The sequence below is a fragment of the Salvelinus fontinalis genome, chromosome 31 (genome assembly GCF_029448725.1).
Source record: "Salvelinus fontinalis isolate EN_2023a chromosome 31, ASM2944872v1, whole genome shotgun sequence".
NCBI classification, from domain to species: domain Eukaryota; kingdom Metazoa; phylum Chordata; class Actinopteri; order Salmoniformes; family Salmonidae; genus Salvelinus; species Salvelinus fontinalis.
Window position 1 is genome coordinate 3,742,352 of NC_074695.1, and position 20,950 is coordinate 3,763,301.

General features: G+C 44.6%; 1 protein-coding gene across 1 annotated transcript; it reads right to left on the minus strand.

Annotated features, from left to right (window-relative positions):
- Positions 1-2,327: 2,327 nt before the first annotated feature.
- On the minus strand, positions 2,328-4,635 carry kcna10a (potassium voltage-gated channel, shaker-related subfamily, member 10a). Its single transcript, XM_055891130.1, has one exon. It carries the CDS (start codon positions 4,217-4,219, stop codon positions 2,444-2,446), a length of 1,776 nt encoding a protein of 591 aa, XP_055747105.1. The 5' UTR covers positions 4,220-4,635; the 3' UTR covers positions 2,328-2,443.
- Positions 4,636-20,950: the final 16,315 nt, after the last annotated feature.

Here is a 20,950-nt window from a genome sequence, read left to right on the forward strand (position 1 = left end):
ATGGGTATTAAGTTGTTAACAGTCACTATTTGTACTGACGAGGTAAACGTTGTTTATGATAAAATATACCAAAAAACCAAGGTATCAGGTGGGACTTTATGTCTTTTTCCCCCCGAGGACAGGAGAGTCTTTCTCTATCTCAGTCGCTATCTTCCATAATGGACTGTCTGTCCTCACAGTGGATAGGTGGACAGGTCTGTCTGTGTCTGTCTGTCCTCACAGTGGATAGGTGGACAGGTCTGTCTGTGTCTGCCTGTCCCACATTGTCTCTTCTACAGTGTTAAAATAGAGAATACCAGTCTTTGTATCTCTGTAGAAAGATCTGTCAGTCTCCATAATGTCTCTGTCCCAGTCTGTCTCTTCCACTGTCAGTCTCCATACTGTCTCTGTCCCAGTCTGTCTCTTCCACTGTCAGTCTCCATAATGTCTCTGTCCCAGTCTGTCTCTTCCACTGTCAGTCTCCATAATGTCTCTGTCCAGTCTGTCTCTTCAACTGTCAGTCTCCATAATGTCTCTGTCCCAGTCTGTCTCTTCCACTGTCAGTCTCCATACTGTCTCTGTCCCAGTCTGTCTCTTCCACTGTCAGTCTCCATAATGTCTCTGTCCAGTCTGTCTCTTCAACTGTCAGTCTCCATAATGTCTCTGTCCAGTCTGTCTCTTCCACTGTCAGTCTCCATAATGTCTCTGTCCAGTCTGTCTCTTCAACTGTCAGTCTCCATAATGTCTCTGTCCAGTCTGTCTCTTCCACTGTCAGTCTCCATAATGTCTCTGTCCCAGTCTGTCTCTTCCACTGTCAGTCTCCATAATGTCTCTGTCCCAGTCTGTCTCTTCAACTGTCAGTCTCCATAATGTCTCTGTCCCAGTCTGTCTCTTCAACTGTCAGTCTCCATAATGTCTCTGTCCAGTCTGTCTCTTCCACTGTCAGTCTCCATAATGTCTCTGTCCAGTCTGTCTCTTCAACTGTCAGTCTCCATACTGTCTCTGTCCCAGTCTGTCTCTTCAACTGTCAGTCTCCATAATGTCTCTGTCCCAGTCTGTCTCTTCCACTGTCAGTCTCCATAATGTCTCTGTCCCAGTCTGTCTCTTCCACTGTCAGTCTCCATAATGTCTCTGTCCCAGTCTGTCTCTTCCACTGTCAGTCTCCATAATGTCTCTGTCCCAGTCTGTCTCTTCCACTGTCAGTCTCCATACTGTCTCTGTCCCAGTCTGTCTCTTCCACTGTCAGTCTCCATAATGTCTCTGTCCAGTCTGTCTCTTCAACTGTCAGTCTCCATAATGTCTCTGTCCCAGTCTGTCTCTTCCACTGTCAGTCTCCATACTGTCTCTGTCCCAGTCTGTCTCTTCCACTGTCAGTCTCCATAATGTCTCTGTCCAGTCTGTCTCTTCAACTGTCAGTCTCCATAATGTCTCTGTCCAGTCTGTCTCTTCCACTGTCAGTCTCCATAATGTCTCTGTCCAGTCTGTCTCTTCAACTGTCAGTCTCCATAATGTCTCTGTCCAGTCTGTCTCTTCCACTGTCAGTCTCCATAATGTCTCTGTCCCAGTCTGTCTCTTCCACTGTCAGTCTCCATAATGTCTCTGTCCCAGTCTGTCTCTTCAACTGTCAGTCTCCATAATGTCTCTGTCCCAGTCTGTCTCTTCAACTGTCAGTCTCCATAATGTCTCTGTCCAGTCTGTCTCTTCCACTGTCAGTCTCCATAATGTCTCTGTCCAGTCTGTCTCTTCAACTGTCAGTCTCCATACTGTCTCTGTCCCAGTCTGTCTCTTCAACTGTCAGTCTCCATAATGTCTCTGTCCCAGTCTGTCTCTTCCACTGTCAGTCTCCATAATGTCTCTGTCCCAGTCTGTCTCTTCCACTGTCAGTCTCCATAATGTCTCTGTCCCAGTCTGTCTCTTCCACTGTCAGTCTCCATAATGTCTCTGTCCCAGTCTGTCTCTTCCACTGTCAGTCTCCATAATGTCTCTGTCCCAGTCTGTCTCTTCAACTGTCAGTCTCCATAATGTCTCTGTCCCAGTCTGTCTCTTCAACTGTCAGTCTCCATAATGTCTCTGTCCAGTCTGTCTCTTCCACTGTCAGTCTCCATAATGTCTCTGTCCAGTCTGTCTCTTCAACTGTCAGTCTCCATAATGTCTCTGTCCCAGTCTGTCTCTTCAACTGTCAGTCTCCATAATGTCTCTGTCCCAGTCTGTCTCTTCCACTGTCAGTCTCCATACTGTCTCTGTCCCAGTCTGTCTCTTCCACTGTCAGTCTCCATAATGTCTCTGTCCCAGTCTGTCTCTTCAACTGTCAGTCTCCATAATGTCTCTGTCCCAGTCTGTCTCTTCAACTGTCAGTCTCCATAATGTCTCTGTCCCAGTCTGTCTCTTCCACTGTCAGTCTCCATAATGTCTCTGTCCCAGTCTGTCTCTTCCACTGTCAGTCTCCATGTCTCAGGCCAGTGAGCTAGTTTCTCTGCCAAGTCCCGTTGGTCTTGTTCAGTGAGGTGCTACTTCCATGTTTACTGTCTCCTGAGGCCTTCATGGCCAACTCTGCTGTGTCCGCCATCGGCTGCTTGTCCTCGTGCTCCGTCTCCCGGTGGTAGAAGTAGTTGAAGTTGGACACGATGACGGGGACGGGCAGGGCGATGGTCAACACGCCAGCGATGGCGCAGAGCGTCCCCACCATCTTTCCCCCCATGGTGATTGGGCACATGTCGCCGTAGCCCACTGTAGTCATGGTGACCAAAGCCCACCAGAACCCGTCTGGGATGCTGACAAACTGCGTGCTGGGCTCGTCCACCTCGGCGAAGTAGATGGCGCTGGAGAAGAGGATGACTCCGATGAAGAGGAAGAAGATGAGCAGGCCCAGCTCCCGCATGCTGGCCTTCAGGGTCTGGCCCAGGATCTGGAGCCCCTTGGAGTGTCTGGACAACTTGAAGATCCTGAACACCCTGACCAGACGGATGATACGAAGGATGGCCAGAGACATGGCCTGGCTGGAGTTCTGGTCCGGAGTGGTGACCAGCTCCGTTACTAAGGTGACAAAGTACGGGATGATGGAGACAATGTCGATGATGTTCATGAGGTTGTGGAAGAAGTTGCTCTTGGAGGGACAGACCACGAAGCGCACCACCAGCTCGAAGAAGAACCATACGATGCAGGCCGTCTCGATGATGAAGAATGGGTCGGAAAACGTGTAGGTGATGGTTTTGGGCGTGGCCGAGGGCGGGAACAAGGTCCCGAGGCTGCCCAGCGATTGGTTCCCATTGAAAGGCATCAGCTGCGTGACGGTGGTGGGTAGGACGGGGTCCAGGGCGTTATCCCGGAACTCCGGTAGCGTCTCCAGGCAGAAGATGATGATGGAGATAACGATGACAAACACGGAGACCAGCGCCACGCCGCGTGCCGCGTTGGAACTCTCGGGGTACTCGAACAGCAGCCAGAACTGCCGGTACATCTCATTGGTCGGGAGAGGGATCTCCACTTCCTTGATGAAGCCCTCGTCCTCTCTGAACTGCTCCATGGCGTCACTCCCCAGCTCATAGAACACGATCTCATCAGCAAACACATCCAGCGGAACGTTGGCCGGCCGGCGGATCTTTCCTCCTGACTGGTAGTAGTACAGGATGCCGTCGAAGCTGGGCCGGTTCCTGTCGAAGAAATACAGGTTCCTCATAGGGTCAAAGTAGTCCATCCTCTTCGTAGGGTTCGCCAGAAGGGTCTCAGGGAACTGGTCGAGGGTTTTGAGCTGCGTCTCGAAGCGTAGCCCGGCGATGTTGATGATGACTTTTTGGTCTCCGTCGTCTAGACCTGTCTTGTCCACGAACAGATCCTCACAGCACTCCTTAGCCAGCCAGCTGAAGATGGTCTCACTCTGCATCTGGGTCTCACTCTTAAGCAACTTCTGCCAGTTGGTGATGATGCTGGCACAGCTAGGGCGCCCCCTCCTGCTGTGGGCTGGCATGGGGGGCGACTGAGGTACACCCAAATTATTGTCGGACGGGGACGAGCATGGGGAGGTGTGCCAAATGTGGGGGTTGTGTGAGGAGGTGCGGTGAGGCTGGGGGGTGGAGATGTGTTTGGGCAGCGGGGAGAAGAGGTGGTGAGAGCCGGGGAAGGAGCATTGTTCGGGGGGAATATCGACCGCCAAGGCAGCGGTGTCATCAGGGTTGTCCAGCTCATTTTCCAGGCTGCTGTCGATGTCATCCAGACTCTCAAAGTCCACCATAGCCACCTCCATGGTTTCTGCTGCCGCAGCTGCTACTGTTCCCACAGTCCCGGACCCAGGTCCCTAACAAAGACCCTTAGCCTGAGGCCCAGGAAATCCAGGTGAGGAGATCCAGGTGAGAAGATCCAGGGAGGGTGGCAGACTTCAGCCCCAGGCCTGCCTGTATGGCCAGAGAGAGAGGCTGTCCTCAGGCTCTAAGGCCCAGAGAGAGAGGCTGTCCTCAGGCTCTAAGGCCCAGAGAGAGAGGCTGTCCTCTGGCTCTAAGGCCCAGAGAGAGAGGCTATCCTCGGGCTCTAAGGCCCAGAGAGAGAGGCTGTCCTCAGGCTCTAAGGCCCCGAGAGACAGATGGAGGCAGTCTTCAGGGTAACAGGGTGACAGGCTCTCCAGCAGTCAACAGATGGTTCCTCACCTCTGCTACCCTCTCTTTCTCAAACCTGAAGTGGGGGACCAGGAGAGAAAAATATGCAGATTATTGTTATAAAATTTTTTTTTCATTGTTGATGTAATTTTTTGTTTTTCTCACTTTTGTTTATTGTTTATTGAACCTGCTTTGGCAAATACATAATAAAATATATAATGTATTTCACCTTTATTTAACCAGGTAGGCTAGTTGAGAACACCTTTATTTAACCAGGTAGGCTAGTTGAGAACACCTTTATTTAACCAGGTAGGCTAGTTGAGATCACCTTTATTTAACCAGGTAGGCCAGTTGAGAACACCTTTATTTAACCAGGTAGGAGAGTTGAGAACAAGTTCTCATTTACAACTGGGACCTGGCCAAGATAAAGCATAGCAGTTCGACACAAACAACAACACAGAGTTACACATGGAATAAAACAAACATACAGTCAATAATACAGTAGAACAAAGAAAAATCTATATACAGTGAGTACAAATGAGGTAAGATAAGGTTATGGCAATAAATAGGCCATGGTGGTGAAATAATTACAATATAGCAATTAAACACTGGAGTGCTAGATGTGCAGAAGATTAATGTGCAAGTAGAGATACCGAGGTGCAGAGGAGCAAGATAAATAAATAAATACAGTATGGGGATGAGGTAGTTGGATGGGCTATTTACAGATGGGCTATGTACAGGTGCAGTGATCTGTGAGCTTCTCTGACAGCTAGTGCTTAAAGCTATAGTTTTAATGGCTCCAACCTAAGTGTATGTAAACTTCCAACTTCAACTGTAAATATATACACAGTATTGGAGAGAGAGTGAGAGAGAGGGTTAGAGAGTGTGACATGTTTGCTGCTGACAGTCCTGCCATCCACACCAGTTGCTTTCAACAGCTTGACACTGACACCCTGATGCCTGACACACAGACAAACACCTGCCCCCTCCTCCTGTTCTCTTGCTATGCATCTGACCTGGTTAGAACGACGGGGAGGAGAGGAGGGTCACTGGGTTTCGGCATGGCGTTGTATTCCCTGACACATAAGGGTGCCCTCCCTGCTCCAGAACAACACGCACACACGCACACACGCACGCACGCACGCACGCACGCACGCACGCACGCACGCACGCACACACACACACACACACACACACACACACACACACACACACACACACACACACACACACACACACACACACACACACACACACCTCGTCAGTCTGTGTTTAATGAGAGAGACAGAGACAGAGACACAGAGAGAGACCCTTTCACACTGATAATGACAATAGAAACCCGATCAGTTTGTGCTGTCGTCCGCAGATGTTTCATTAAAGACTACAGAGATGTTTCACCACCCGATACAATGCAGAGAGAGAGAGAGAGAGAGAGAAAAAGGGAGAGTGAGCGAGAGAGAAAGAGAGAGAGAGAGACAGAGTGAGTGAGGGAGTGCGAGAAAGAGAGAGAGAGAGAGAGTATCTGAATCTGCTGCTATTTGTTACCAAGTTATAATGCTAACTGTATCTGCTGCTATGTGTTACCATGTTATAATGCTAACTGTATCTGCTGCTATGTGTTACCAAGTTATAATGCTAACTGTATCTGCTGCTATGTGTTACCAAGTTATAATGCTAACTGTATCTGCTGCTATGTGTTACCATGTTATAATGCTAACTGTATCTGCTGCTATGTGTTACCAAGTTATAATGCTAACTGTATCTGCTGTTACTTGTTACCAAGTTATAATGCTAACTGTATCTGCTACTATGTGTTACCAAGTTATAATGCTAACTGTATCTGCTACTATGTGTTACCAAGTTATAATGCTAACTGTATCTGCTGTTATTTGTTACCAAGTTATAATGCTAACTGTATCTGCAGCTATGTGTTACCAAGTTATAATGCTAACTGTATCTGCTGCTATTTGTTACCAAGTTATAATGCTAACTGTATCTGCTGCTATGTGTTACCAGGTTATAATGCTAACTGTATCTGCAGCTATTTGTTACCAAGTTATAATGCTAACTGTATCTGCTGCTATTTGTTACCAAGTTATAATGCTAACTGTATCTGCTACTATGTGTTACCAAGTTATAATGCTAACTGTATCTGCTGCTATTTGTTAACAGGTTATAATGCTAACTGTATCTGCTCCTATTTGTTACCATGTTATAATGCTAACTGTATCTGCTGCTATTTTTTACCAAGTTATAATGCTAACTGTATCTGCTGCTATTTGTTACCATGTTATAATGCTAACTGTATCTGCTGCTATTTGTTACCAAGTTATAATGCTAACTGTATCTGCTCCTATTTGTTACCATGTTATAATGCTAACTGTATCTGCTGCTATTTGTTACCAAGTTATAATGCTAACTGTATCTGCTGCTATTTGTTACCAAGTTATAATGCTAACTGTATCTGCTACTATGTGTTACCAAGTTATAATGCTAACTGTATCTGCTACTATGTGTTACCAAGTTATAATGCTAACTGTATCTGCTGCTATTTGTTACCAAGTTATAATGCTAACTGTATCTGCTACTATGTGTTACCAAGTTATAATGCTAACTGTATCTGCTGCTATTTGTTACCAAGTTATAATGCTAACTGTATCTGCTGCTATTTGTTACAAAGTTATAATGCTAACTGTATCTGTTGCTATTTTTTACAAAGTTATAATGCTAACTGTATCTGCTGCTATTTGTTACCAAGTTATAATGCTAACTGTATCTGCTGCTATTTGTTACCAAGTTATAATGCTAACTGTATCTGCTGTTATTTGTTACCAAGTTATAATGCTAACTGTATCTGCTGCTATTTGTTACCAAGTTATAATGCTAACTGTATCTGCTGCTATGTGTTACCAAGTTATAATGCTAACTGTATCTGCTGCTATTTGTTACCAAGTTATAATGCTAACTGTATCTGCTACTATGTGTTACCATGTTACAATGCTAACTGTATCTGCTGCTATGTGTTACCAAGTTATAATGCTAACTGTATCTGCTGCTATTTGTTACCAAGTTATAATGCTAACTGTATCTGCTACTATGTGTTACCATGTTATAATGCTAACTGTATCTGCTGCTATGTGTTACCAAGTTATAATGCTAACTGTATCTGCTGCTATTTGTTACCATGTTATAATGCTAACTGTATCTGCTACTATTTGTTACCAAGATATAATGCTAACTGTACACTAACTGTACCTGCTGCTATTTGGTATTTGTTTGTCTTTATATATATATATACATAGTACCAGTTAAATGTTTGGACACACCAACTCGTTCAAGGGTTTTTCTTTATTTTTACAATTTTCTATATTGTAGAATAACAGCGAAGACATCACAACTACGAAATTACACATATGGAATTATTTAGTAACTAATAAAGTGTTAATTAAAAAAATAAAAATATATTTGAGATTCTTCAAAGTAGCCACCCTTTGCCTTGAAGAGAGCTTTGCACCCTCTTGGCATTCTCTCAACAAGCTTCACGAGGTAGTCACCTCACGGTTGAAGTTAACTCTGGTGTTTTGCGGAATCATTCACCAAATCAACCTAGGAGCTATGGCATCTGGGATTCACCAAACCAGCATACTTCATAACCCTTGATAATCCTTCATAAGCCATTCATAGACACAACATATACACACACATGCGCGTATCATCCAGTCTTACCTCTGCTGAGCCCCAAGAGGTTGAGAGTTGGAGAGACTAGTTGGAGAGACTGCGAAAGGAAGAGAGAGAGGGATGTCCCAGTAGACTAGTCTGTATGAGAGGGAGGGATGTCCCAGTAGACTAGTCTGTATGAGAGGGAGGGATGTCCCAGTAGACTAGTCTGTATGAGAGGGAGGGATGTCCCAGTAGACTAGTCTGTATGATCTGGGAACATGATGACTAGTCTATCAGAGATCGGGGAAACCCTACCTTACTTTACGCAGTACGAAACTAGAGCAGAGGCACAGGGCACAAGGAAACACACGCGCACACACACACACACAAATGGACAGACACACACACACACACAAATGGACAGACACACACACACACAAATGGACAGACACACACACACACAAGCAAACACACGCATGGACGGACACACACACACACAGACGGCATGCAAACACCAGCATCTGTTACCTGTTCAAGGGCTGCAGTCTGTCTTCTCTATGTAGTCTAGTGTCTTCTCTATGTAGTCCAGTGTGTCTTCTCTATGTAGTCCAGTGTCTTCTCTATGTAGTCCAGTGTCTTCTCTATGTAGTCCAGTGTGTCTTCTCTATGTAGTCCAGTGTCTTCTCTATGTAGTCCAGTGTGTCTTCTCTATGTAGTCCAGTGTCTTCTCTATGTAGTCCAGTCTGTCTTCTCTATGTAGTCCAGTGTCTTCTCTATGTAGTCCAGTGTCTTCTCTATGTAGTCCAGTGTGTCTTCTCTATGTAGTCCAGTGTCTTCTCTATGTAGTCCAGTCTGTCTTCTCTATGTAGTCCAGTGTCTTCTCTATGTAGTCCAGTGTCTTCTCTATGTAGTCCAGTGTCTTCTCTATGTAGTCCAGTGTCTTCTCTATGTAGTCCAGTGTCTTCTCTATGTAGTCCAGTGTGTCTTCTCTATGTAGTCCAGTGTCTTCTCTATGTAGTCCAGTGTCTTCTCTATGTAGTCTAGTGTCTTCTCTATGTAGTCCAGTCTGTCTTCTCTATGTAGTCCAGTGTGTCTTCTCTATGTAGTCCAGTGTCTTCTCTATGTAGTCCAGTGTGTCTTCTCTATGTAGTCCAGTGTCTTCTCTATGTAGTCCAGTCTGTCTTCTCTATGTAGTCCAGTGTGTCTTCTCTATGTAGTCCAGTGTCTTCTCTATGTAGTCCAGTGTGTCTTCTCTATGTAGTCCAGTGTCTTCTCTATGTAGTCGAGTCTGTCTTCTCTATGTAGTCCAGTGTATTCTCTATGTAGTCCAGTGGCTTCTCTATGTAGTCTAGTCTGTCATCTCTATGTAGTCCTGTTTCTCCTCTCTATTTTCAGTCTAGTGTGTCTTCTCTATGTAGTCCAGTGTATTCTCTATGTAGTCTACTGTGTCTTCTCTATGTAGTCCAGTGTCTTCTCTATGTAGTCCAGTGTATTCTCTATGTAGTCCAGTGTGTCTTCTCTATGTAGTCCAGTGTCTTCTCTATGTAGTCCAGTGTCTTCTCTATGTAGTCCAGTGTCTTCTCTATGTAGTCCAGTGTGTCTTCTCTATGCAGTCCAGTGTCTTCTCTATGTAATCCAGTGTGTCTTCTCTATGTAATCCAGTGTGTCTTCTCTATGTAGTCCAGTGTCTTCTCTATGTAGTCCAGTGTCATCTCTATGTAATCCAGTGTGTCTTCTCATTGTAGTCCAGTGTCTTCTCTATGTAGTCCAGTGTCTTCTCTATGTAGTCCAGTGTCTTCTCTATGTAGTCCAGTGTCTTCTCTATGTAGTCCAGTCTGTCTTCCCTATGTAGTCCAGTGTCTTCTCTATGTAGTCCAGTGTCTTCTCTATGTAGTCCAGTGTCTTCCCTATGTAGTCCAGTGTGTCATCTCTATGTAGTCCAGTGTCTTCTCTATGTAGTCCAGTGTGTCTTCTCTATGTAGTCCAGTGTCTTCCCTATGTAGTCCAGTCTGTCTTCCCTATGCAGTCCAGTGTGTCATCTCTATGTAGTCTAGTGTGTCTTCTCTATGTAGTCCAGTGTCTTCTCTATGTAGTCTAGTGTCTTCTCTATGTAGTCCAGTGTGTAATCTCTATGTAAACCAGTGTGTCATCTCTATGTAGTCCAGTGTGTCATCTCTATGTAGTCCAGTGTCTTCTCTATGTAGTCTAGTGTCTTCTCTATGTAGTCCAGTGTGTAATCTCTATGTAAACCAGTGTGTCATCTCTATGTAGTCCAGTGTCTTCTCTATGTAGTCCAGTGTGTCATCTCTATGTAAACCAGTGTGTCTTCTCTATGTAGTCCAGTGTCTTCTCTATGTAGTCCAGTGTCTTCTCTATGTAGTCCAGTCTGTCTTCTCTATGTAGTCCAGTGTGTCTTCTCTATGTAAACCAGTGTGTCATCTCTATGTAGTCCAGTGTGTCTTCTCTATGTAGTCTAGTGTGTCATCTCTATGTAGTCCAGTGTCTTCTCTATGTAGTCCAGTGTCTTCTCTATGTAGTCCAGTCTGTCTTCTCTATGTAGTCTAGTGTGTCATCTCTATGTAGTCCAGTGTCTTCTCTATGTAGTCCAGTGTCTTCTCTATGTTGTCCAGTCTGTCTTCTCTGTGTAGTCCAGTGTGTTTTCTCTATGTAGTCCAGTGTCTTCTCTATGTAGTCCAGTGTCTTCTCTATGTAGTCTAGTGTCTTCTCTATGTAGTCCAGTGTGTAATCTCTATGTAAACCAGTGTGTCTTCTCTATATAGTCTAGTGTCTTCTCTATGTAGTCCAGTGTGTAATCTCTATGTAAACCAGTGTGTCTTCTCTATGTAAACCAGTGTGTCTTCTCTATGTAGTCTAGTGTCTTCTCTATGTAGTCCAGTGTGTAATCTCTATGTAAACCAGTCTGTCTTCTCTGTGTAGTCTAGTGTGTTTTCTCTATGTAGTCAGTGTGTCTTCTCTATGTAGTCCAGTGTGTCTTCTCTATGTAGTCCAGTGTGTCTTCTCTATGTAGTCCAGTGTGTCTTCTCTATGTAGTCCAGTTTGTCTTCTCTATGTTATCTAGTGTGTCATCTCTATGTAGTCCAGTGTCTTCTCTATGTAGTCCAGTGTCTTCTCTATGTAGTCCAGTCTGTCCGTAGAGAGATACCAGTGTGTCTGTAGAGAGAAACACATAGAGAGAGAGAGAGAGACCAGTGTGTCTGTAGAGAGAGAGACCAGTGTGTCTGTAGAGAGAGAGACCAGTGTGTCTGTAGAGAGAGAGACCAGTGTGTCTGTAGAGAGAGAGACCAGTGTGTCTGTAGAGAGAGAGACCAGTGTGTCTGTAGAGAGAGACCAGTGTGTCTGTAGAGAGAGAGACCCGTGTGCCTGTATAGAGAGACCAGTATGTCTGTAGAGAGAGAGACCCGTGTGCCTGTATAGAGAGACCAGTATGTCTGTAGAGAGAGATAGAGACCAGCGTGTCTGTAGAGAGAGAGACCAGTGTGTCTGTAGAGAGAGACCAGTGTGTCTGTAGAGAGAGAGACCCGTGTGCCTGTATAGAGAGACCAGTATGTCTGTAGAGAGAGAGACCAGTGTGTCTGTAGAGAGAGAGACCAGTGTGTCTGTAGAGAGAGAGACCAGTGTGTCTGTAGAGAGAGAGACCCGTGTGCCTGTATAGAGAGACCAGTATGTCTGTAGAGAGAGATAGAGACCAGCGTGTCTGTAGAGAGAGAGACCAGTGTGTCTGTAGAGAGAGAGACCAGTGTGTCTGTAGAGAGAGAGACCAGTGTGTCTGTAGAGAGAGACCAGTGTGTCTGTAGAGAGAGACCAGTGTGTCTGTAGAGAGAGAGACCAGTGTGTCTGTAAAGAGAGACCAGTGTGTCTGTAGAGAGAGATAGAGACCAGTGTGTCTGTAGAGAGAGAGAGAAGCGTGTCTGTAGAGAGAGACCAGTGTGTCTGTAGAGAGAGAGACCAGTGTGTCTGTAGAGAGAGAGACCAGTGTGTCTGTAGAGAGAGAGACCCGTGTGCCTGTATAGAGAGACCAGTATGTCTGTAGAGAGAGATAGAGACCAGCGTGTCTGTAGAGAGAGAGACCAGTGTGTCTGTAGATAGAGACCAGCGTGTCTGTAGATAGAGACCAGTGTGTCTGTAGAGAGAGAGACCAGTGTGTCTGTAGAGAGAGACCAGCCAGACATTTCACAACCTCATATAACATACAGTACATATCAAATCAAATTGTATTTGTCACATGCGTCTTATACAACCTTACAGTGAAATGTTTACTTACAAGCCCTTAATTAACCAACAATATAACTTTAAGAAAACTATGTGTTCATCTTTGGCCAAGGCGTGCTGCTAGCAAACCCACCTAGACAACATCCGGTGAAATTGCAGAGCTCCAAATTCAAATGACAGAAATAGTAATAATAAACATTCATAAAAATACAAGTGTTATATATCGGTTAAAATATGAACTTCTTGTTAACTTTTTGCAACTATAGGGGGTGCTGTTTTGCATTAGCATAATTTGCTCCACACATTAAACGGCTTCCTACTCAATTCTTGCTCGTACAATATGCATATTATTATAATTATTGGATAGAAAACACTCTCTAGTTTCTATAGCCGTTGGAATTTTGTCTGTGGGTGACCCAGAACTCTTTCTACAGCGAAATCCATGACAGGTACTGCGATGGTCTGAGAGCGAAGCTCTGGTCTCAGATCAGTTTAAAGGTCTGTGTGTATCCTATGGAACGACATGAACTGCACCCGCCTTCCCCTGGATGTCAGTAACCAATGAGAAGTGGAATGGGATTCCTAGGTAGCTCTCAGAGGTTATAAAAGGCCAAGGAGTGAGGTACGCCTTCCTTTCGAAGCTGAGCATTACGCAGAGAGGGACCTCAGGATGCCATTTTCAAACGCTCATTTACCAACGTTAGATGTATCCGTCTGTAATTTAATTTGACATAGGTGTTAGAAACATCTTAACGAAGCTATTTTAAACCGAGTTATATCAGATTATGCGAGTATATTGCTATTTTTCGGAATTTCCTCAGTATTGCGTCTTGAGGATTTGGACACGTTGGGGCAAAATAGCTATTGTTAGCTATAGTTAGCTGCTATATCAGAAGTTGAATGCAACGTTTTACAACCAAGCAACGATTCTTTTGGACAAAGAACAACCATGGCAAGATTCTGATGGAAGCTCGTCGAAAAGTAAGAGCTATTTATGATGTTATTCCATTTTTATGTGGAAAAATGTAAACTCAATAATGGTGAATAGTGACGCCGTTATTGCGGCACTAGTCTGGCTGTAACGCACACTGTATGTCTAGTAACGTCAATTTTAAAAATCTAAATCTAACTATGCATTAATAACTAATGCATCTTTCATTTCATGTCCAACCTGTATTTTTTTTGTCAAGTTTATGAATAGTTTTCGATAAAAATAGTTGTATTTTAGTTGTATTTTAAAGATGGCGCCGGGCAGATTGCTTGAGTAGTTGGACACTATTCTCATTGTATAAGCACGATTTGTGCCGCTAAATATGCACATTTTCGAACAAACTCTATATGTATGTTGTAATATGATGTTACAGGAGTGTCATCTGAAGAATTCTGAGAAGGTTAGTGAAAAAATTAATATATTTTGGCGATGATAACGATATCGCTCTCTTTGGCTTGAATCAATGGTCGGGTAACGTTTGCATATGTGGTATGCTAATATAGCGATTTATTGTGTTTTCGCCGTAAAACACTTAGAAAATCTGAAATGTTGTCTGAATTCACAAGATCTGTGTCTTTCCATTGCTATGTGCTGTGTATTTTTAAGAAATGTTTTATGATGAGTAAATTGGTAATACAAGTTGCTCTCTGTAGTAATTCTAGGAGCTTTGGTGAGATTTGTGATGGTGGCTGCAATGGCAAACTATGATTTATACCTGAAATATGCACATTTTTCTAACAAAACCTATCCTATACCATAAATATGTTATCAGACTGTCATCTGATGAGTTTTTGCTTGGTTAGTGGCTATCAATATCTTAGTTTAGCCGAATTGGTGATAGCTACTGGTGGAGAGAGAAAATGGTGGACAAAGAAAAGTGGTGTCTTTTGCTAACGTGGTTAGCTAATAGATTTACATATTTTGTCTTCCCTGTAAAACATTTTAAAAATCTGAAATGGTGGCTTTATTCACAGGATCTGTATCTTTCATTAGTTGTCTTGGACTTGTGATTTAATGATATTTAGATGCTACTATTTAATTGTGACGCTATGCTAGCGATGCTAATCAGTGTGGGGGTGTCACGTTCCTGACCTATTTTATGTTATTTTGATTATGTTTAGTTGGTCAGGGCGTGAGTTGGGGTGGGCATTGTATGTTGTGTGTGTTTGGTTAGTCTATGGGTGTTGTATGTGTATGGGATAGTGTTTGTTAGGTTGTCTAGTTATGTCTATGGCTGCCTGGATTGGGTCTCAATCAGAGACAGCTGTCATTCATTTGTCTCTGATTGGGAGCCAGATTTAAGGTAGCCATAGGCAGTAGGCTTTTGTGGGTGTTTGTTTCCTGTGTCAGTGTTTGGACCACACAGGACTGTTTAAGGTTAGTCACGTTTGTTATTTTGTAGGTTTAAGTGTTTTCTTGTTGTTTCATTAAATCATGAACACTTACCTCTCCGCATCTTGGTCCTATCCATGCTCCTCCTCGTTTGAGGAGGAGAACAACATTGACTGCCTTGACAGAAACACCCACCAAAAGAGGACCAAGCGGAGTGGAGAAGGGCAGCGACAGCAGCAGAGACAGACAGAGGAATGGACATGGGAAGACGTCTTGAACGGCAAGGGTTGCTACACATGGGAGGAGATCCTGGCTGGAAAGGATCGCCTCCCATGGGAACAGCTGGAGGCAGCGAGGAGAGCAGAGGCAACCGGAGAGAGGAACCGAAGGTATGAGGGTACGCGGCTAGCACGGAAGCCCGAGAGGCTCACCCAAAAATTTCTTGGGGGGGGGGGGCTAAAGGGGAGTGTGGCGAAGCCGGGTTGGATACCTGAGCCAACTCCCCGGGCTTGCCGTGGAGTAAGAGGGCGTCGTACTGGTCAGACACCGTGTTATGCGGTAAAGCGCACGGTGTCCCCAGTACGCGTGCTTAGCCCAGTGCGGGCTATTCCACCTTGCCGCACTCCCGGACCCGGGGTAGAGGCTCGTGAAAGGTTAATCCAACCACTTTGTCAGATTTAATAAATACTTTATGGCGAATGCATACCATGCGGTTATCTGAGGACCCCGCACACGAAAGCATACAAACATACAACCAAGCAGAGGAGTCACGAAAGTCAGGAATAGCAGTAAAATAAATCACTTACCTTTGAAGATTTTCATCTGGTTGCAATCACAAGGGTCCCAGCTACATAACAAATTGTCCTTTTGTTCGATAAAGTCCTTCTTTATATCCCAAAAATTCAGTTATGTTGGCACGTTTTGTTCAGTAATCCACTGGCTCAAAGGCGGTCAAAACATGTAGACGAATACATCCTAATAGTAGCAGTAAAATTCGTCGAAACATGTTAACCTCTCTAGGAGGTGTGGGACGGTAGCGTCCCACCTGGCCAACACCCAGTGAAATTTGCCAAATTCAAAAACAGAAAGACTCATTATAAAAATTCATTCAATGACATCGCTAATTCTGACAGTTGTAATTCCTTTACTTGGTTGCAAAATGTTTGTATGTTTTTGGAAGCTGTCACATCGCATGGTGTGTTTTCGCCGTGAAACCTTTTTTGAATCTGACAAAGCGGCTGGATTAACAAGAAGTTAAACTTTAAGCCGATGTATAACACTTGTATTTTTTTATGAATGTTTATTATGACTATTTCTGTATTTTGAACAAGGCGCTCTGGAATTTCACCGGATGTTGTCGAGGTGGGTCACTAGATAAATAAATAAATAAATACAGAATGGGGATGAGTTAGTTGGATGGACTATTTACAGATGGGCTATGTACAGGTGCAGTGATCTGTGAGCTGCTCTGACAGCTGGTGCTTAAAGCTAGTGAGGGAGGTAAGAGTCTCCAGCTTCAGAGATTTTTGTAGTTCGTTCCAGTCATTGGCAGCAGAGAACTGGAAGGAGAGGCGGCCAAAAGGAAGAATTGTCTTTGGGGGTGACCAGTGAGATATACCTGCTGGAGCGCGTGCTACAGGTGGATGCTGCTATGGTGACCAGTGAGCTGAGATAAGGCGGGGCTTTACCTAGCATAGACTTGTAGATAACCTGTAGCCAGTGGGTTTGGCGACGAGTATGAAGCGAGGGCCATCTAACGAGAGCGTACAGGTCGCAGTGGTGGGTGGTATATGGGGCTTTGGTGACAAAACGGATGGCACTGTGACAGACTGCATCCAGTTTGTTGAGTAGAGTGTTGAAGGTTATTTTGTAAATGACATCGCCGAAGTCGAGGATCGGTAGGATGGTCAGTTTTACGAGAGTATGTTTGGCAGCATGAGTGAAAGAGGCTTTGTTGCGAAATAGGAAGCCGATTCTAGATTTCATTTTGGATTGGAGATGTTTAATGTGAGTCTGGAAGGAGAGTTTACAGTCTAACCAGACACCTAGGTATTTGTAGTTGTCCACATATTCTAAGTCAGAACCGTCCAGAGTAGTGATGCTGGACGGGCGGGCAGGTGCGGGTAGAAATCGGTTGAAGAGCATGCACTTTGTTTTACTAACATTTAAAAGCAGTTGGAGGCCACCACAGGAGTGTTGTATGTTATTGAAGCTCATTTGGAGGTTTTAGCACAGTGTCCAAGGGAAGGGCCAGAAGTATACAGAATGGTGTTGTCTGCGTAGAGGTGGATCAGAGAATCATCAGCAGCGAGAGCAACATCATTGATATATACAGCGAAAAGAATCGTCCCGAGAATTGAAACCCTGTGGCACCCCCATAGAGACCTGCCAGAGGTCCGGACAACAGGCCCTCCGATTTGACACACTGAACTCTATCTGAGAAGTAGTTGGTGAACCAGGCGAGGCAATCATTTGAGAAACCAAGGCTGTCGAGTCTGCCAATAAGAATGTTGTGATTGACAGAGTTGAAAGCCTTGGCCAGGTCGATGAAGACGACTGCACAGTAATGTCTCTTATCGATGCCGGTTATGATATCGTTTAGGTCCTTGAGCGTGGCTGAGGTGCATCCATGACCAGTTCGAAAACCAAACTCATCCAGATACCTCAGGCGGAAAAAACCTAGAGACTTCCTTAGTATTAGATATTGTGCACCAGCTGTTATTGACAAATAGACACAGGCCCTCGTCTTCATCGAAGGCAGCTGTTCTATCTTGCCAGCCGTATTTTATGTCGTTGTTCAGCCATGACTCTGAAACATAAGATATTACAGTTGTTAATGTCCTGTTTTAAACTGATCCAGTTTATAATCTAGTGATTCCACGTTGGCCAATAGGACGGATGGTAGAAGCTGGTTACCCACTCGCCGTTGGATCCACGTCGGCCAATAGGACGGATGGTAGAGGCTTGTTACCCACTCGCCGTTGGATCCACGTCGGCCAATAGGACGGACGGTAGAGGCTGGTTACCCACTTGCCGTTGGATCCACCTCGTCCAATAGGACGGATGGTAGAGGCTGGTTACCCACTCGCCGTTGGATCCACGTTGGCCAATAGGACGGATGGTAGAAGCTGGTTACCCACTCGCCTTTGGATCCACGTTGGCCAATAGGACGGAAGGTAGAGGCTGGTTACCCACTCGCTGTCAGATTCTAACGAGGCACCCCGACCTACGTCTCCTAGAACTCCGTGTCTTCTTCATGCGAATGACAGGGATTTGGGCCTGGTCCGGTATCAGCTGTGTTCGACTCGTTAAAGAATAAATCTGTCCAGTTCGAGGTGATTAATCGATGTTCTGATGTCCAGAAGTTATTTTCGGTCATAAAAGACGGTGGCAGAAACATTGTGTACATAATAAGTTACTGGAAAAAACACACAAAAGCACAATTAATTAGGAGCTCGTAAAACGGCAGCCATCTCCGTCTGCGCCATTACACGTATGTGGTTGAATCTAGACGAGGGACATGTATCAGGTGTGTGTGTGTGTCCAAGAGCGATCAGATAGATTACAAGGTACTCAACGCCCCCTAGACTGGAAAGCAGAGGTTAGGCCTCTCCATGCTTGACTCACTTACTGTACCACTCTAAATACTTAATGTTTAACAACTCCATTAAAGAGGCTAACATGAGAGAGACAGGGAGAGTGAGAGAGACAAAAAGAGAGTGAGAGAGAGAGTAAGAGAAAGAGAGAGAGAGTAAGAGAAAGAGAGAGACATAGAGAGTGAGAGAAAGAGAGAGACATAGAGAGTGAGAGAAAGAGAGACAGAGTTAGAGAAAGAGAGAGATGGAAATAGAAGAGTGTGAAAGAGAGGAGATGAGAGAAAGAGAGGAGACGAGAGAAAGAGAGGAGATGAGAGAAAGAGAGATACGCTAAAGGAGAGGAGATGAGAGAAAGAGAGGCGATGAGAGAAAGAGAGGAGATGAGAGAAAGAGAGATACGGTAAAGGAGAGGAGATGAGAGAAGGAAAGATTTGGTAAAGAAGAGGAGATGAGAGAAAGAGAGGAGATGAGAGAAAGAGAGATACGGTAAAGGAGAGGAGATGAGAGTAGGAAAGCAACAATGTAGGTATCAGCTGTGTGTGCATTCTCTCACAACACAGTTTCTCCTCTTAAATACTATTACCTCACATGGGGAGGAGAGAGATAACCCTGACCCCTAGTTGAAACCTAAAACCTCTCTGCGCTACGGATCCCTTTATCATTTTCCTAAACAACCGCTGAATTGCAGGGCGCAAATTATTACTAAAAATATTTATAATCATGCAATCACAAGTGCAATATACCAAAACACAGCTTAGCTTGTTGTTAATCCACCTGTCGTGTCAGATTTTGAAAATATGCTTTACAGCAAAAGCAATCCAAGCTTTTGTGAGTGTATCAATCAATGCTAAAACAGCTAGCCCCAAATTAGCATGGTCACGAAAGTCAGAAAAGCAATAAAATTAATCGCTTACCTTTGATAATCTTCGGATGTTTGCACTCACGAAACTCCCAGTTACACAATAAATGTTCCTTTTGTTTGATAAATATTACTTTTAGAACAAAAAAACGCCATTTGGGTTGCGCGTTATGTTCAGAAAACCAAAGCCTCGTTCCGTTCGACGAAAATTCCAAAAAGTATCCGTAATGGTCGTAGAAACATGTCAAATGTTTTTTATAATCAATCCTCAGTTTGTTTTTAACAAACATAATCGATAATATTTCAACCGGACCGTAACCTATTCAATAAAAGAAAGAAAGAAAATGGAGAGCTACCCCTCTCGTGCGCAGGAACTAATCAGAGGACACCTGACTAGTTTTGAAAAATCTCGCTCATTTTTCAAAATAAAAGCCTGAAACTATGTCTAAAGCCTGGTCACAGCCTGAGGAAGCCATTGGAAAAGGAATCTGGTTGATACCCCTTTAAATGGAAGAAAAACGGGCAAGGAAACACAGATATATATATATTTTCTTTTAAATCACTTCCGGGTTAGGTTTCCTCAGGTTTTCGCCTGCAAAATCTGTTTTGTTATACTCACAGACGATATTTTGACAGTTTTGGAAACTTTGGAGTGTTTTCTATCCTAATCTGTAAATTATATGCATATTCCACGGTCTGGACCTGAGAAATAGTCCGTTTACCTTGGGAACATTATTGTAAAAAATTAAAATTTTAAATTTAAAAAATCTGACCCCTAGCGTCAAGAAGTTAAGTTAAGGAGAGGTTGACCTCTGGACAGGGACAAGTCAGCCTGTTATTATAAGGTTCACATGATGAACAGCCTTCTGTCATCGTTCACACACACACACACACAACAACATTGGACACTTTATGGAACACAAAGCCTTCACTATCTCATCCTGGAATATCCAAGGCCTGAGGTCATCTGCCTTTGGCCCAGAGAGCAGGAACATGGACTTCATCAAAGAAATTGGAAATACAGACATTGTCATCCTACAAGAAACCTGGTATAGAGGAGACAGACCCACTGGTTGCCTTCTAGGTTACAGAGAGCTGGTAGTCCCATCCACCAAACTACCAGGTGGGTGGTATAGAGGAGACGGACCCAATGGTTGCCCTCTAGGTTACAGAGAGCTGGTAGTCCCATCCACCAAACTACCAGGTGGGTCGTATAGAGGAGACGGACCCACTGGTTGCCCTCTAGGTTACAGAGAGCTGGTAGTCCCATCCACCACACTACCAGGTGGGAGGTATAGAGGAGACGGACCCACTGGTTGCCCTCTAGGTTACAGAGAGCTGGTAGTCCCATCCACCACACTACCAGGTGGGTGGTATAGACGAGACGGACCCACTGGTTACCCTCTAGGTTACAGAGAGCTGGTAGTCCCATCCACCACACTATCAGGTGGGTGGTATAGAGGAGACGGACCCACTGGTTGCCCTCTAGGTTACAGAGAGCTGGTAGTCCCATCCACCACACTACCAGGTGGGTGGTATAGAGGAGACGGACCCACTGGTTGCCCTCTAGGTTACAGAGAGCTGGTAGTCCCATCCACCAAACTACCAGGTGGGTGGTATAGAGGAGACGGACCCACTGGTTGCCCTCTAGGTTACAGAGAGCTGGTAGTCCCATCCACCAATCTACCAGGTGGGTGGTATAGAGGAGACGGACCAA

Bases quoted from the DNA above. Each gene is read 5' to 3' on its own strand.
- kcna10a (XM_055891130.1), bottom strand. From the start codon at position 4,219: ATGGAGGTGGCTATGGTGGACTTTGAGAGTCTGGATGACATCGACAGC.